At 37.3% G+C, this 17,699-nt stretch overlaps 1 protein-coding gene across 2 annotated transcripts in view; it reads right to left on the bottom strand.

Moving 5' to 3' along the window:
- Positions 1-17,699, bottom strand: part of LOC124797917 (ras GTPase-activating protein-binding protein 1) — a 152,200-nt gene that overhangs the window by 65,833 nt on the left and 68,668 nt on the right. For both annotated transcript variants that reach the window (XM_047261059.1, XM_047261052.1), the window contains exons 6-7: positions 12,757-12,996; positions 649-961 (exon numbers count right to left, since the gene is read on the bottom strand). In XM_047261059.1, the coding sequence (XP_047117015.1) occupies positions 649-961; positions 12,757-12,996 (553 nt within the window). The remainder of the gene's footprint in view (positions 1-648; positions 962-12,756; positions 12,997-17,699) is intronic.

The following is a 17,699-nucleotide window of genomic DNA, read 5'->3' on the forward strand; positions in this document are numbered from 1 at the left end:
TGTGTGACTGTGAAACAGAGCTACTGTAGGATTTTAGAAAGCATTCTTGACTGGAGCACAGTGATCGGTATAAAATGTTACAATCAAATCAACTGGTTTTGGCCCTTTCCTCAGACCGTCTTCAGGCTTACAGCACCATTAGGGCTGCTGGTGGCAGCAGATGGAGAAAATCCATAGAAGTACAGATGGCACTGCAATTTTACTTCTACGGATCGTGCTCCGTCTGCCGCCACCAGCAGCCTTAATGGTGGTGTAAGCCTGAAGATAGTCCGAGGAAAGGGCCAAAACTGGTTGCGGGGGGGGAGGGGGGGGTGTCACGAAAAGGCGAAACACATTATTGAAATTAGAAACTTTGCAACCACGACCTTTTCCAATTTGAATCCGAATTTATTGTGTAATTTCGCTTCCTACGATTCTAGTAAAGGCAGCCAGTACCCTTGAGGAGTAGTAGGAGAGTAGTAGGAGACTGTTTTATTAGACACTCTTTCTTCAGCACTTCTTTTCCCAAATACTTCGGGTCTTTTGATCTCCAATGCTTCACATTAAAAGATCAGATGCAGTGCCGTTTCACTACACCTCAGTATGTAGTCAATATGTTACTTGCTACCAATAAATGCTTCAAAGGCAAAAAAAACTGTTTTTGCGTACCAGATTCACTAATCTGCTGAGTATCATCCAGAGTCTCTTGAAGTTGTCCCTTATCTTCATCAGCAGTATTGCTATCACGTTGTCCCAACTGCACATCATGTTCTTCATCTGTTCCATGTTCCTCATTGACTTCTGGGGCTGATACCTCCTCCTGAGGTGCAATAACTTGCTGTGTCTGTTGCACTGTTCCAGAGCTTGAATCATCTGAATGGGTACCATTTGGTACAGAGGCTCCTGAATTAGGCACTGTCACTGGCTGTGAAGCTGGTAGCACCTGAGGAGTTGGCCCTATTGAGGCTGGGCCAGATGCTACCTGCCACAAAGAATAACGTGTCAGCAATGAAAGAGACAGACTTCAAAAAATTAGCTGAATGACATGAAGAACTCAAAAACACTTAAACTAACTCTAAATGTACAACAATACAACAGCAAAAGCTCTCAGAACTGCAGCACTTAGTTACTGTCTCACCAGACTTCATGTATTAGTCAGGATGATGTATGCAACATTCATATTGCAACTGTGAGGTGTAAATTACATTCTCTTAAGGGAAGTCCAACAAAAAAATTTCATCATCTATATACTACTGAATTTTTCTCGTTAAGATTTGAATTTTTACCTTTTAATCTGTCTCTTGATATCGTAAAAACATTCGTATCCCTCTGTCAGTGATAAAAGTGAATCAATATACAATGGAGGAACTGTGCAATGTTCTACTTCAGCTTTATTTCCTGCAGAAAGTTTTTAAAATAATGTACGAGCCTTGGGTAACTTCAATTCCTGAGGGCATTATCAAATTATTGTGGTCATGGAAAGTTATTTTTATTCCTGGATCACAATAACAAGGTGATGGACAGCCAGTTGTTTACAAGACAGCTCCCGCAGCACCAACCAATTGAAGAATGAGCTTGATCAGTCTTCTGTTCTGTTTATTATTGTCTTATCACTTTACCACCTTAGGTGCCACCTGCCACAATCAGTTGCAGATGACACTAGCAGCCAGTAACATAACAATGTAGATTTTTTTCTTTTTTTAGATTGCTGCATTGTTTCCACTTGCGGGAGTTTTATTTTATGCAACAATGTTCTAAACTGGTTGCGAAACTATGCAGAAGAGATAAGACTTACCACCTTGTTAAGTAAACATAACACTGCGCTGTACACCAAAGGGCAGTGTGTGAAAGTATCCATAATAGGAATGCCCAGCTGTTGTTGCCGTAGTCATTTAGTGAACATGACCCGATGACCTACGCTCCACTGTCAATTGCATTGTAATTTTGATCGAGGTGTGAACTGATGAGAAAACGAATGCTATTAATTTTCAAGCATAAACTACCATACCCAAGAGTTTCAAATTTTGGACCAAAATGTGCTGTCTCCTATAACTATGTATTAAAGTTCGTCGATCTGGGATAGTTCCAGATCCACAAGCTTATGTATGGTCTCCGCTAACCTCTATTTTTTCACTTCCATTACCTCCTCTCTTTTGCTCACATTGCTTTAATAAACTTTCACACATTTCAATCAGTACCCAACAAACAGTTCCCTACACGAACATGAAACCAGATCAAGTCACCACATACACCTGAGCAGAAAAAACAAAATGAAAACACAGAATAGTGTACTATACAATGGACTTAAACTATTCAAAAAATTTCCACGGAAAATAAAAGACAGAAGCGAAATACATGCCTTCAGATATAGCCTAAAAAGTTATTTGTTAGAAAAGTGTTTTTATTCTATCAAAGATTACCTCGAAAGTAGGTAAAATTTCGTCAACAATGTGATTGATTAAGTACTGTAACTAGGGGCTTTCTTTGGTATGTTCAATAACAGAGTGGTACACCATGTATAATCGTGAAACACAGTAAGCAAATAATTGTAGTTTATATGTAGGAAATGCAAATGTACTTTCATATACCCTTGTGTCTGTATCATATATATGTATTTGTTGACAACATCCATACAGTCTATATTGTCTACAGATGGATAGAAAACATAAATAAATACATTCTGACAGCTATAAACAACAAATGAGAATGGTGAGTATAAACATTTTCTCTGGATACTTTGCTCATTGATTGCAATTCATCGAAAACCCACAGCTTATGATTTGTATCTTAAAAGAGTAAAAATGTTACTAAAAATATTTTACAAAATTTGCAGTATTCCCAGTTTCAATATAATTGTGGCAGTCTAAGTTCTTTTCAGGCATGGTAAGACCCTTTTTAATCAATTTTTTGGCACTGCAGTACTAATTTGGGGATATTTGTATAGGCAAATTCATGCTATACAGAAGCAGTGCAACAAAATTTCATTGGTGAAAAAAATGCTACCCTTGTGATGACAGTATAACCCTTGCTGCATGTCCACTGCATCAGGTGAAACTACATTTACTCCTCAGGCCAGAAATTGCATGCTTATTTTATGTACGTATTTACAGTGACAACTTCTGCTTCTCAGGAATGGGTAACGACACCAAAAAAGATTTATATGTTCCCCGAGGTCATCATCTTAAGAACACATGGTAAAAATTTTGATGACCTGTCATGAATAGAAAGTGCCCATTCCCAAAATTGCTACTTTTGGTACCCACAAATTATGGTGTGGTTTTTTTTCCAGTAACTGTCAAAGAAGAAATGGTGTTCTAATAAGCTGCATAAGATCCACTCTAGCCCACACCTAATGCAAAAGAACAAACTGACTGCTCAATTTGCTTGTGCTGAAGGAAGTATGTATGTTCATATTTTGACCCAGTACTGTCGGATAGCTAGGGTAAGGTTGTTCTTCCGATATGCATACAAACACACACTTGGCCAAGGGCTATCCAGAAAACTTGATCCTTCATCTCTGGGTCAACAGACCCCGAGATATAACCCTCTGAAAAGTCACATTTTCGAGCACAGCTTTTTGAAATATACTGGTATCAATCATTTTCCTCTATTTCAAACCAGAACAAAGGCAGAACCCTTTAACATGAAGGACGTATGTGTTCCATAGTTTTCTGTTTATGCATCCAGGGGCATCTCTATTATTAATCAAGGTGAGAAAGCAACTCATAAATACACACACACACACACACACACACACACACACACACACACACCTTCAGAAATACCACAGTGCCAACAAATAGTGAGGGGAAGAATTTCATGTGGTGAACTTCACCACCTGGAAGAGTATTACACTAATGTCCAAACATTACAGAATTGTTCTGAATGTGGCCGTTTTATATCACATTATAAATCCAAGTGATCATGAGAATCAGAGCAAAAACTGATATAAAGTTAGAAAGTATTTGACAGGAAGTCAAATTTAGGTTTAAGAACAGGAAGACATAAAAAAAATCAAAGTAAGTAACAAGTCCAGTATCTTAAAAAGTCAGGATTTTTTGTGGCACAAGATTCAATATATATTGTGGATACAAGGAAAGAGAAACAGACATGACTGTCAAACACAACAGAGCAACTATTAAAGAAACAGAAATTGATAAAATTCTAAGCAAATGATTATCAGAACAATATAGAATATGCTGGCCTGAATTAAATTATCTACGAACGTCTTCAGAAGTTGTGACAAGAAACAACTTTTAATTAGATAAACTGGAAAAAAATAAATGTATTATGAGAAAAATCTTATGCTGGGCAGACACTGCATCAGTTAAGATGGCTGATGTCACAGTAAATAAAACCATGAGAAATTGTCCAAGCATACCTACAATCCTTTATTATGTTTCTATAGCTCAAGAAATTCGTCAGCTCCACAGGTAACAGTTATATTTTGGAAGTAATGGTAGATGGAGTGCATAAGGTTCAATGCATGAAGACAGTAAAAGTGCCTCGAGATTATCATCATCCCAATGAAACTGATTAAAGCTGGAGAAAAGTGATAAAACCCTGACTTACCCACACCGCAAGGTAAAGGATCATTATCAGTGAAGAATATATGCATTACGACCGTATCCTTTATTAGCTGCATCCCCATTCTGAAAAATCCAGAACAGAGAGAAGCTGGGCAAACATTCCATATCACCACAACCACTCTCAGCAGCCCTAAAGCGAGTTCTCACTTCTAAACCAGGTACAAGACGATGCATGTGTTAATGGAACTGCAACTATTTTTCACCCATGACAACATAATGTTCATCTCTAGTGGAGACAAATTTCAACAATGAATGTAGCATAAAAGTAGGTCTTGATGCCAATTATGACAAGCCTCAAGTAATGTACAATGAACAAAAAAAGTAATTAATTATTGAACCTATTTAGGACATTTGAAGACAACTTTATGGACAATGTAGCACTCCTAACAAACACAGGAGTAAAAATGATCACAAGAGCTTTTGGTAAACTAGTTTGATGCACCTGTAGAGGAAAGTTTATGAACAATGTGTATTAGCAATTTTGCACTATGGCAGTGAGGCATGAAATTTAAGTGTAAAAACTGTACAAGAATTGAGGATAGCTCAGCAACCAATAAAGAAAATTACAAGGAGAGACAGGAAAACACACAGATCTGGTGACAGACTGTGTCAGAAGACTTAAATTACAAGTGCAGGTGGGTAAGACATTGAGCCTGAAGACTGTACGAGTCGGACAGCACAACTGATCCTCCACATAAATATATTTTTATTAAAATGTCACTAAGCATCTGTTGCAGCACGTCTTGTCCACTCTCTTCTTTAGAATAAAACCTGCAAATTTGAGATCTGATGTGTTCAATTAACATCCCTAATAACATGTCTCTTGACAGAATCTGTAAAATATGACTTGTGCACAATAAACTATCCACTCAATGTGTTTCAAATCCTGACTTTTTTTTTTTTTTTTTTTTATTCAAATCACAGAAACTGCACCTAGGATAACACCAAGATCAATAACTTTCCTTTGCCGATAAAATCTCCTTTAACTGTTCTAGTTAACCTCAGACTTTAAACAGTCATACATACCGGAGATGTAAAAATTAAACACTGGCATTTTCCAATGAAACTTCACCCATGGAAATGTCCCAATACGGACTGTCCATTGCCAATTGTCGTCTACATAGAAATGTTTAGAGTTAACTTTCAGGTGTCAGGTTGCTTCAATACATTGCCAACTGAAGACTGCTAGCCACTGGTAGCAGCTTGAAACACAGCTAATCTATTTTTACTGTCCTCTCTGTCTACTTGGTTAGCCTCTTAAGGGCACGGGCAAACCAGTCAGTGCAATCTCAAGATATATGCACAGTTCCAAGTCAAACTGTATCATTACTCACAAATAACAAGTGTCTTCTCCAACGATTTGCATGCAAGTTTTTATATTCTTAAACAGGATCACATGTCCCACACTGATAACAAGTTTTCTTTCATAATTTGCCATCTGAAATTTTTCGAAAAACATTTTATTCTGGATACAAATACTCCCTCCGATTTGAAGTCTTGCAATATGCCAAATTTAAGTTCATACTTTTAGTGCTTTTCATATTATTAGATTTGGCAACTAGACTGAATATTCTGTATAGTTCACAATAAGGATGGCACTGGGTGAATATATGCAGAGAGAGCCATTCTCCTGTTTGCAATTCTATTTACATGCAAGCATCAATAGCAACTGCAGGTAATATGATCTCTTCTCAAGCATCATACATGGATTTGAAAGTATTTTATCCTAACGGTGGGAACACTGCAGATGTTCAAATAGTGCAAGTCCAAAATCGTTACCATGGTACCAACATGTGCAGCAATAAGACGATGTTTCAAGTCATTAAAGTGACACTTCTACATGATGCAAAAAAGGGTGAGCAACATGAAAAGCAATAAATCGGGAAGGGTGTTTACACCAACAATGCCTTTTGCATGGTAACTTTACTTAAATGGAATATCTGCAGATACTGTTAATTGCATATAAAGGCAAATAACATGTGCCTCGCATTTTAAGATTACTTATCAAAGTTAAAACAAATCAGTCATCATTCAATTCTGAGGATGAATATTCCACTGATTTAACTGTGTGGTAAAATGAAACAAGTGGAATTTTAAACTGTGCATAAAATCGATGTGTATCTCTCACTGTGATAGAGCAAAAAGGTAATCTAAAAGTTATTTACATAGTGATTTGCATAGTTACTTTTCTTTGAGAGAAGTATGGGAGTACGTTGAGGAAACCAATGAGCCAACTGTCTACATATAAGATTACTTTTGTCAACGGAAATGTACAGCATAGTATTATGAAAGCCTGAATGCAGCTCTTTTTGAGGCATGGGCAGTGTGATGAAGTGTCAAGTATCCCGAGCTCCAGATCTAACATTCTGATAAGTAACATTGGAGACTTTAAATAACTGTGTACCACAGAGAGAAAGGCAATTAAAGCCATGAGAGATTTTAATGGTCTCTGTATTCATTCTGTGTCCATTTTAACTTAGTCTTACTGGTATGTTGTATATTGCCACAGGGACTGAATTGCTATTGATGGTGGCGATTTTCATTCTTAGCTGTGTAACACTGCTTGTACATGAATGTCATGCATTTTGTCATCAGTATTCTTGTTACTGCCATTCAAAGTTCATCAACATGAGGCATTTGCAACTCATTTCCAGAAATTGTTTCACTCATCATGTATGTAGCAATCTTTTGGTCACATAATTACACAGAATAATTTCAATGGCTGACATTCATTGAAAACTGCTCCACATAATGTGCAGATATTACAACAGGAAAAATATCTGTTGTTCAAAACTTACTTCCATTCTCTACAAATATTAATGAGGTGAAAAACAAAAACCTTCAATCTGATCACATATTTATAATGTGTTTGCGAATCACCTGTCTCATTTTGTGCACAGCACTTACTTGGAAGTATAATTAAGCAATTCACCTCAGTTTAAGCCGATGTCAGTGAAAACTTGTCAGCATTGATGTATTTGTTCTCCACAGCAGAACCCCACCAATATGGGAGAGGCACAGGGAAGATGTGTCTGCCTCTGCATCTGTAACAACACCGTGCCTCTGACCCTGACAGTTTGTATGCTTGATAAACAAGCATTTTAACAATATTTTTTGAGAGGACCATATCGATGTACACTGTGCATGCAAAAGTATTATTGCAGTTTTGATCAATAACATCACTGCCCATGTCTCACTTGTTCCTGCATCCATAACTATATCCTTCATTAACTTTGATTGGAAAGGAATTTGCTCTGTAATGATATCTACAATTATCTTCTGATGATCAGTAGCTATCTGTATACAGTGTTAACTGTCTGACACTGTTGCACTGCTTTTACATGTGTGCATGATCACTTCCCCGATTTAATAAACACAAATGACATAACTGTTTCATTATCTTACTTCCACGCCTCGGCTGTCACTCGTGTGGTTTTTCTTGACCTCTAGTTGAAGATTTCTAAGAGGACCTTAGACGGCTAGGAAGGAACAACACTTCAATATTTATTGAGGGACTGTACAATGACAAACACAAAATACTAATATTGTTTTCATTCAATGCACTTCTAAAAATCAATGTCTCATCAACAGTAGCCCTATATAAACTTTAGACTAAGAGCTTTCTACAATGAAATACGACACATCATCTGCATAAGTGTCTGATATTTGTGGTATTTTTCTACTAGTTACTGCATCTGCATTGCGGCTGCATTTCAAATATTAAATGTTTGTTCTCTCTGCAGGTGATTGTAGTCATTCTTTGTCAATATTTTCTTCTAGTTTCCATCTATGCACTTTCAAAAAGTTTTTCACAGAATTTGGAAATCTTAAATGTAATAATGACAGCAGGAACTAATATGAGGATCACTGATTAGTGCTTCTTTTACCAATGACTCAAAAATTTAATCAAAGGTTAAGGACATGAACTATGAGATATTATCTAGGTAACAAATGGAGCACCGATACAGAAATATTTAACATTTGGAAAAAATGCATTTTGAAATGGTTGAGGAGGAGAGGAAAAAGGGACATGGGCAACAGTTTTTAACTTGAAAGTAGATTTATTACAGCAGGAGATTCAAATTAGATTTTTTTTTTTCCACTAACTAGTGGCTGCAAACTGGACCTTGGCCTGGAAACTTCACGTACACAGATGTTTCAAATACAGAAGTGAAAACTAGATGAAACATAATGGCCACACAACATGCAGTAAAATAATTTTAAACACGTCTGGCCAATGTCAGTTTCTGACAATGTGTATCAAATCAGTTGACATAAGAATGAATGAAAAATCACTTAAAAATATTCACATAGAAACCAGTAAACATATTTCTAAAAAAAAAAAAAAAAAAAAAAAAAAAAAAAAAAAAAAAAAAAAGTATTCAACAAACATGAAAATAAAAGAAATAGACATGCAATTGTTTCTCTTCATAAAAACAAGAAGGGTACAAAAATTGGCAGCTCCTTGCAAAAAACAGAAGATATGAAGATCAGGCTCTGCCAAAGAATCATCCTCACAAAAGGCACCTGAGAACTGTGTAAATAGGAATTGGACTACAGCACAAAGACAGCTATTGGATTAATAGTTTCTCTATACAATGTGCAAAACACCCACATTTTACAATACTGATGGTGCTTCAAACTCTGATGAAAAATAGTTTACCACAGTATTTTACATTGTGAGTGTTGCATTTCTTTTTAGATGTGTTGTGGAAAATAGACGAAAGTAAATTTAATATAATACCTGGACTGACTTGTCAAAAGCAGTCATTTGTTGCAAGCAGGGACTTGAAAATGTTGCTTCTATTTCTGGCAAGATTCTCCTCTATTTTTGGCAAAATTTGCACTTTTTTAAAAATCAATCGACGCAGATTTAAAAGATTATCATGCTAAAAAGCTTTAGTGCTTTAACATTGATTGTTAAAATATGTGGTAAATGGGGAGTTTTATGTCTGAAACATCTCTTTTTGCAGAAACTCAAATGTTTAATTTTTTTCCAAAATGATCACTGTTTTACTTCTTTTGGCTGTATTTAAGCTTTCAACAGTGGACTGTTTCTGTTGGAAACCAATAGTATTTTTCCATCTGTGGTACGAGTGTGTGTGTGTGTGTGTGTGTGTGTGTGTGTGTGTGTGTGTGTGTGTGTGTGTGTGTGTGAGAGAGAGAGAGAGAGAGAGAGAGAGAGAGAGAGAGAGAGAGAGAGAGATTTAAGGAGTTTCTTGACATTGTTTTCCTTTTCCCATCCAATTCGATAATTACAAAATCTGTACTACATTCATATCGACCTTCCATGGTAAGTCACTGCCGCGTGACACATACTGTAGAAGGCTCCAGATAAAACCAAAAAGGCACTTATAGAAATAGAAGCAAAAATAACCCTCTTCACAAGATAGAGAGAGAATTTCGGTGCAGTTGAAATAAGTTGACGAGTTCTGTTTTCCAGTTGCTGTAGTGCAAAATACAGATGCTATAAAAACACAGTCAATTCCAAGCGTAAAAACTAGAATTTTGACTGATAGAGGGGAGCGAAGAGGAGCAGTTCAAGGAAATGAACCCCATCTCCCTCTCGCATCTGTGTTGTGTCTCTCTCGGAAAGCAGAACTGACACATGGTCACAGGGAAGACAACTAAAATCCATGCTGGACCAGGATTAGTCTTTTCACTTACTTCAAAATATGACATCAATGTTCAACGCACGACACAAAGAATTCAATAATAACTACTGTTACTGTGCAACGGTTTGCTGAAGTTGACATCATCGTAAATTTAAATGATGGTCTACAATTTTTTGCAAGAAGGGACCTGAAAATGTCCGGTCCGAGCAGCTGAAGATGGTGGTCGTGAGATAAGTGGTGTGCTTGCTTGTGTGAATGAATGTGTATTTTTTTCTACGAAGGAAGCTTCTGCCAAATGCTAATGTGAAAGTGTACCTGTCTGCAACGTAACATGAGTAACAATCTATCTTTTCCTTATGTTGATAATACTCCTTTCTGAAGTTTCCACTGTTTGATTGTCATCAATCACATAGTTCAGTAACGGCCTCTAGCACCATTTGACACAACCACAGTTCAAAACATGGGCCACTTAAAACTGCCACATTAGAAGTGTCCACATTATACCCAGTTTTACATTTCAGCTAGCAGGCAAGCGTACACATTGCTTTGTTCTAGACGGTAGGCTCCACAGCTATGTTCTACTTTGCATTATGAGGTATGTGCCTCATACAGACCATCAACTACCCAAAATTGGTGTGGCACCAGAGCATGAAGTGCACTAATACACGGTTGGATTCATGCATTTTTATTTTGCAAAAGTGAGAATGCTTTAACGACAAGTTTCGAAACAATGAAAGCTCACACACAATATTATTCTCTTTCTATCAAAATGTTTTGGAAAAAATACATTTTAATACTATTCAGTGACAAGGTAGTTTGATTTTATTAATTTGTATTACTACTGTATTCCGTAGAAATACTGGAACACGTGAGGCAATACTGACCTTACGACTTATCTTAGAAGAAAGATTAAGGAAAGGCAAACCTACGTTTCTAGCATTTGTAGACTTAGAGAAAGCTTTTGACAATGTTGACTGGAATACTCTCTTTCAAATTCTAAAGGTGGCAGGGGTAAAATACAGGGAGCGAAAGGCTATTTACAACTTGTACAGAAACCAGTGGCAGTTATAAGAGTTGAGGGACATGAAAGGGAAGCAGTGGTTGGGAAGGGAGTAAGACAGGGTTGTAGCCTCTCCCCGATGTTATTCAATCTGTATATTGAGCAAGCAGTAAAGGAAACAAAAGAAAAATTTGGAGTAGGTATTAAAATCCATGGAGAAGAAATAAAAACTTTGAGGTTCGCCGATGACATTGTAATTCTGGCAGAGACAGCAAAGGACTTGGAAGAGCAGTTGAATGGAATGGACAGTGTCTTGAAAGGAGGATATAAGATGAACATCAACAAAAGCAAAACAAGGATAATGGAATGTAGTCTAATTAAGTCGGGTGATGCTGAGGGAATTAGATTAGGAAATGAGGCACTTAAAGTAGTAAAGGAGTTTTGCTATTTGGGGAGCAAAATAACTGATGATGGACGAAGTAGAGAGGATATACAATGTAGACTGGCAATGGCAAGGAAAGCGTTTCTGAAGAAGAGAAATTTGTTAACATCGAGTATAGATTTAAGTGTCAGGAAGTTATTTCTGAAAGTATTTGTATGGAGTGTAGCCATGTATGGAAGTGAAACATGGACGGTAAATAGTTTGGACAAGAAGAGAATAGAAGCTTTTGAAATGTGGTGCTACAGAAGAATGCTGAAGATTAGATGGGTAGATCACATAACTAATGAGGAGGTATTGAATAGGATTGGGGAGAAGAGAAGTTTGTGGCACAACTTGACCAGAAGAAGGGATCGGTTGGTAGGACATGTTCTGAGGCATCGAGGTATCACCAATTTAGTATTGGAGGGCAGCGTGGAGGGTAAAAATCATAGGGGGAGACCAAGAGATGAATACACTAAGCAGATTCAGAAGGATGTAGGTTGCAGTAGGTACTGGGAGATGAAGAAGCTTGCACAGGATAGAGTAGCATGGAGAGCTGCATCAAACCAGTCTCAGGACTGAAGACCACAACAACAACTGTATTCCACCAAGTCTTCAAATGCCTTTTCTTGTTTTATTAGTTCTTACATGGAAATACAAAATAAGCCAGATGACCACAAGCCAAAATGCACCACTCTTAATTTCCTGCTATTAGCTGACCACAATATTGTTGCACCTGGGAGTGACAGTATCTCTTTCGGCTTGTGCGTTTCGCCCATGCCCTTTAAGCCTGTAAGAATGCTCTCAGCTGTTCTACTGGTCAGACAAATTGCTCATGAAGCTAGTAGGACTTCCACAGTGAACAAGGCAGTTGAAAAAATGGAGAAGATAGTCATTTACTGCAATGTCGCTGCGTGTTTCTGATAGCAGCCAAGGGCGGCCAAGTGCAATAATATCGTGGCTTGGTAGTACCTAACTATAAGGAGTGTCATTAGTGGATCTGACATTAAGGTCTGAAGAAACAGTTACATGTAGCTTAGAATCAACTTCCAAGTGATTTATCCCATCAAATACATAGAACTGTGAACTACGTAGAAGCCATCAGTTCATATGAAATACACTGTTTTATCAAATCTATGAACAGACTAATACCTGCTGCAATGGAAGCTGTGGTGACTGCTGCTGTGACTGCTGCAAAGGTTGGGATGTTGGAAGCTGCAGAGGAACCTGCTGCTGTGGGGGTGGCTGCTGCTGCTGAGCTGGCTGTTGCAATTGTTGCTGAGGCTGTACAGTCGTTGCTGGTGCAGTGTTGGTTGGTGGCACAGGGGTAGGTATTGGACCAGTACTATTGTAGTAAGCCACAGCCTGCGACACAGGCTGTTGCTGTACTCTCTGTAAGAAAGGGTGAAAAATGTTTGGCCTGAAAGCACATATTCCAATACTTTACGCACAGAACACAACTCGGCTGAGACTTTTCACTACCTGCAGAAAAAGATTTACTCTGTCTAAACTAATGTAGGAGTTCAATATTTCTGTCAATATACAAACGTAGTCATAATCAGTGTGGGAAAAGTTTGCTGCCAACAATAAAAATATGTACAATATATCTGTATTATTACCACATTTAATGTTTCTTATGATATTTTACTTCTTTAACATTACACGTGGTGCCAAAATTCTGTGGTACTTCACACCTATTCTTTCCAGCAATCAAGCCGTCAAATATGACGTTAATTTACTTGAGGTCACATTATATCAGCCTACAATTATCTACAGTGGACTCATTAGCAATGCCCTTAAAATACCATATTTTTCTGCATAGTATGTATATTTTTGGAAGTCCATGTCCCAACTGCATTAAACCAAAGTTAAAATGATTCACGTATACACTCTCTAGTCTAGTAATATTGGCACCCCAGGCTGCAGTACTTCAGGAAATATATATGCCCGCACCATGAATAATAGAAGGTAATACAGAAGAAGCTGCAGCTGCTGTTCTTCAAGATTATTTGGAAATTAAAAACTATATGAGACGTAAAACAAAAACCTGATGGGTAAAGCTGGGCCAACTCAATATTATGAGGTAACAGTGTTGTGTGACGTCACGGTAGCATGGTGATATTGGGTTGGGTCATGTTTGTGCACGACTTCTTGTGTTGGTGGCACTATCTCATGTTGGATATTTTATGTTTCCAAGTTGTTTGTTAGGCATATTAGTGTGTCATTGATATGAGCTGTGTGTGTCAAGCTCTTATTGGAAGAGTTTATGCCTGTTTGCTGGTGTGTTACTTTGATTTCATGTACTGTGGCATTGTTTGTGTCTGGAATTATAACTGCTGTGTTTCTTTTAGTTGGAGGTTTAATATTATTTTTCTTTTTTGTCAGGCCTCCATATGACACAGAAATTTACAAGTAGGTCATTGTTTGTTGCAATGTGCAAAGATATGTTGTCTTCGATCAAGTTCCTACAGCTACCTCGATTGATTGTAGCTTTGGTTGATAAGGGGTTTTCTTTATGTATGGTACATGTGTTAATTTTCATAGCAGTTTCTGTAATAACTATATTGCTGACAATGCAAGTTTTCATGAATTTCAAGGTTTTTCTTGTTAGCATTCAATGACTGTGTTGAATTGCAACTAGTAAGTATTGTGGATATTGGTTTACCATCACTGATGAGGTTATGTTTTTGATAGTAGTGACTTCTGGTTTGTTGTACTTTGAACTTTGTTTCAGACAGATAGGAAGGTCTGGATAACAGATTTGATGGTCTGAGTGTATTACCCTTTGGTACTGCGGGCTTCACTTTAGCTGCTATACAGGTCAAGTGAAATTTGCGGTGTTGGTTTTTCAAGTTACGTGTGGATTCGCCCTATCAAGGGCTTTGCACAAGTTGTAGACGTCAAGTGAAATTTATGGTACTGGGCATCCAACATGTGCATGGGTTACTGGCATCATGATCTTCATTTGAGCTATATAAATAAACAAAATTTACAATGCGAACATTTTCATTTTTGCATTTTTTTCACTGCATTGAATGTTGAGAATTTCATGTGCTTGACTTTTGGATTAATATTTGTTTTGGAATGGTGTCATTCTTATTGTCGCACTTTTAGTTTGTACTCGTGCAAAACCCTCACCACCTGCAGTATGTTATTAATGTTAGTTTCTGGGTGCAAATGAGTTATGGCATGGTTGCCATTTTGTACTTGCTTGAAATAGGGGTGTCCCTCATCTTGCTGTCCAATGTCAAAGCAGAAGGGTTGAATGGCAACTTTCGTTTAGCCTCCTTTGTTGAAAGCTGCACCATTCTCATCTAAGTTAAAAATAACAGCAATATGATTGAAGTGGGATCAATTAAAAATTTAATAGCTGCTCCTTTTCAGCTCCTTGACATATAAATTTTTTTATGAAGTATGTACGAAATCAAGTTGTGTGTTTGTAGTTCTCTCTCTCTCTCTCTCTCTCTCTCTCTCTCTCTCTCTCTCTCTCTCTCTCTCTCTATGAAACACAACCCTAAGGAATAATATTACATATGGACATGTGCACACACCTCAAAGCTTGAAATGACGGGTCATGAATTTTTTATCACCACCATAAGTTAACTCCCAGAGTATACTTTTGCACTGTATACTAGCCCAGTTTTCCAGAAATTTCAAGACCTCTTTCACTTCCTCTGTCGATAAGAAACCCAACCACAAATTTCACAATGGTTTTAAAATATGGTGTCACAGTATGCACAACTTTATCTTTATTCTCTTCTTGTCTTCATAATTGTTAATCTCTGTGTTTCTTCCCTTGTTAATAAGCAGCACACTTTATTCAACTGTTTCTTTAGTTTACTGTTGAGTTCCTGTGTGAGGTCATGAGAGATTTCTTGTATATGATTATTCTGAACGAACTCAAGTGTTTTATTTATATAATCATGTTTGCCCATGACAAATACTGTATTGCATTTGTTAGATTTTACTGCTAGTGGATTGCCCTCAATGAGCTTCTTGTTTTTAAGTAAATGGTTCTCCTCTTCAGCTTTTTCCAAGAAATTTTAAGACCCACTTTAAAGAACACATTGACTGTTTCAGACTTGGCAAGGCGAATTAATCAGCTATAGCGAAACATATAAATGAAATAAGACACCGTTTAAAAATTGATAACGATCTCAAAGAACTACATAATTTAGAAAAGAGCTGGAAAATGGACATCTTTGAAGAAATGGAAATCTTCATCCATGGCCAAATGGGGAATAACGAGAACCTGAATGTAATGACAGATTTTAAAAATTCACATTTATTTTCCAATTTCACTACAGTTCTCTCAGAATAAAAGATGCCTAACACCTAAGTCTTTTGACTCCAGCCTCAGCAATAGCTTAGAAATGTGTAAAATAAATAGTACTTATATCATCATTTGTAAAATAATATCTTAACAGGTGCTCAATTTGTAATGTATTCTGTCAACCTACATATGCAATATGATAACAAGATGTGCAGAACGGAAATACCTCAGCTCATCACGAGACTTCCATGCCATAAGAAAAAAGTGACTGACTATTACAAAACATTTTCATTTTCATGCAAACCATCAATCTAGCTTACAAAGTGACATCGCCTCTAACAAGGTTCTCTCTTCTTCCACAGGATAACCATAGCATTAATGGAAAGACTGTTTAACATCTGTATGATCTTCCTATGAAATTGTTTTTGTAATGCCATTGATGATGTATTCCCTTGAAACATGTCGCACAGTAAATAAATAATACATTAGTTTACAAATTTTGCAACTGGTAGCAGTAATTAAAAACCTTTACAGGGAGAAGTTTGTCTTTTTGCTAGCAGTCCAAGAAAGGGCATGTGCTGCTGGTAGATGTTTATCATTTACAATGTCCTTTTTCTTTTTACCAGTTCTCTCTCTCTCTCTCTCTCTCTCTCTCTCTCTCTCTCTCTCTCTCTCTCTCTCTAACACTCACTCACTCACACGCTCACTCTATTGTCAGGCATAGTGACATTTGTTAGAGACTACATTTTTCTATTCTGTTCCTTCCTTTATCAACTTGCATATGACTGCACTCCTGTAAAGATACATGCAGCAGTAAGCCATAATTTTATTCTACACTGGTTCTTGGAACAGCTAACCATTCTTCACCAGTTGCAGATGATCACGTTTATGAAACTAACAGTTCTCTCACTGTACTGTTGAACCTCAATAAAATATAAGATAAACAGCTGATTGTTATTTCAAACTAATTTAAATAATGCCCCAAGTCTGAGGTGTAGCACATCATTTTAGGGAAAATACTGAGTTATTCTCTTGGTCCTTCTAAACAAGTGAAGACGACACTGCACATACCATTTTGAAGATGTGAATCTTGGAAAAATTTTTGAAATGCTGTACCTCTGGAATAGTTGTTCTTGTGGGAGACTACAGATCAGTTCTCAGCGAAATTATAGTGAAGCACTAAACATAGTTCTTCAGCCTATACACACCCTTTCCCTTCTGCAATGTGCTGTTGCAATTCCTTGAGATGCTGGTGTGTTACTGCTTTCACTGACCATTTACCAACTTCATCAATGAAACTGTCAAAGGCAACAGTTTTCTTAATTTATTTATTTTCCTCTCATGTCACATAAGTAATTTCTGCAGAGTTATCTGCTACGTCTTCCAGGCCAAGCGTCTGTATAGGCAGTCCTCCCTTTCCTGGGCAGTCACCACATTCTTGAAACAAAAAAATGTCTCGCTTTATGTCACAGATTACTACTAATTTCACACTCCCAACCAAGGTGTCATATGTCACGTGCTCCAATAAGTTCTTCAAAGCTACCACACAAAGTTCAAAATTCACGCAGTACACTTATAAACAGACGTCTCTACATGGGTATGGAACTACCAACTTGGTCGTAGTGCATCAAATTTCGATCTTCCAATATGTGAAGTTGTATAGTTGCTTTTATAAACTGCAAAAGTTTCTTTAATACTGCTAGTCATGTACCTCTTCACCTTCACAACTATTTGACCTTCAACTGTTACAGTAATAGGGTCTTTTTGTTGGCACTCTCGCGAGAACAGTCCAATTTATCTTCCAGACTCCTTTCACAGACCC

Source organism: Schistocerca piceifrons, chromosome 1 (assembly GCF_021461385.2).
Source record: "Schistocerca piceifrons isolate TAMUIC-IGC-003096 chromosome 1, iqSchPice1.1, whole genome shotgun sequence".
Lineage (NCBI taxonomy): Eukaryota > Metazoa > Arthropoda > Insecta > Orthoptera > Acrididae > Schistocerca > Schistocerca piceifrons.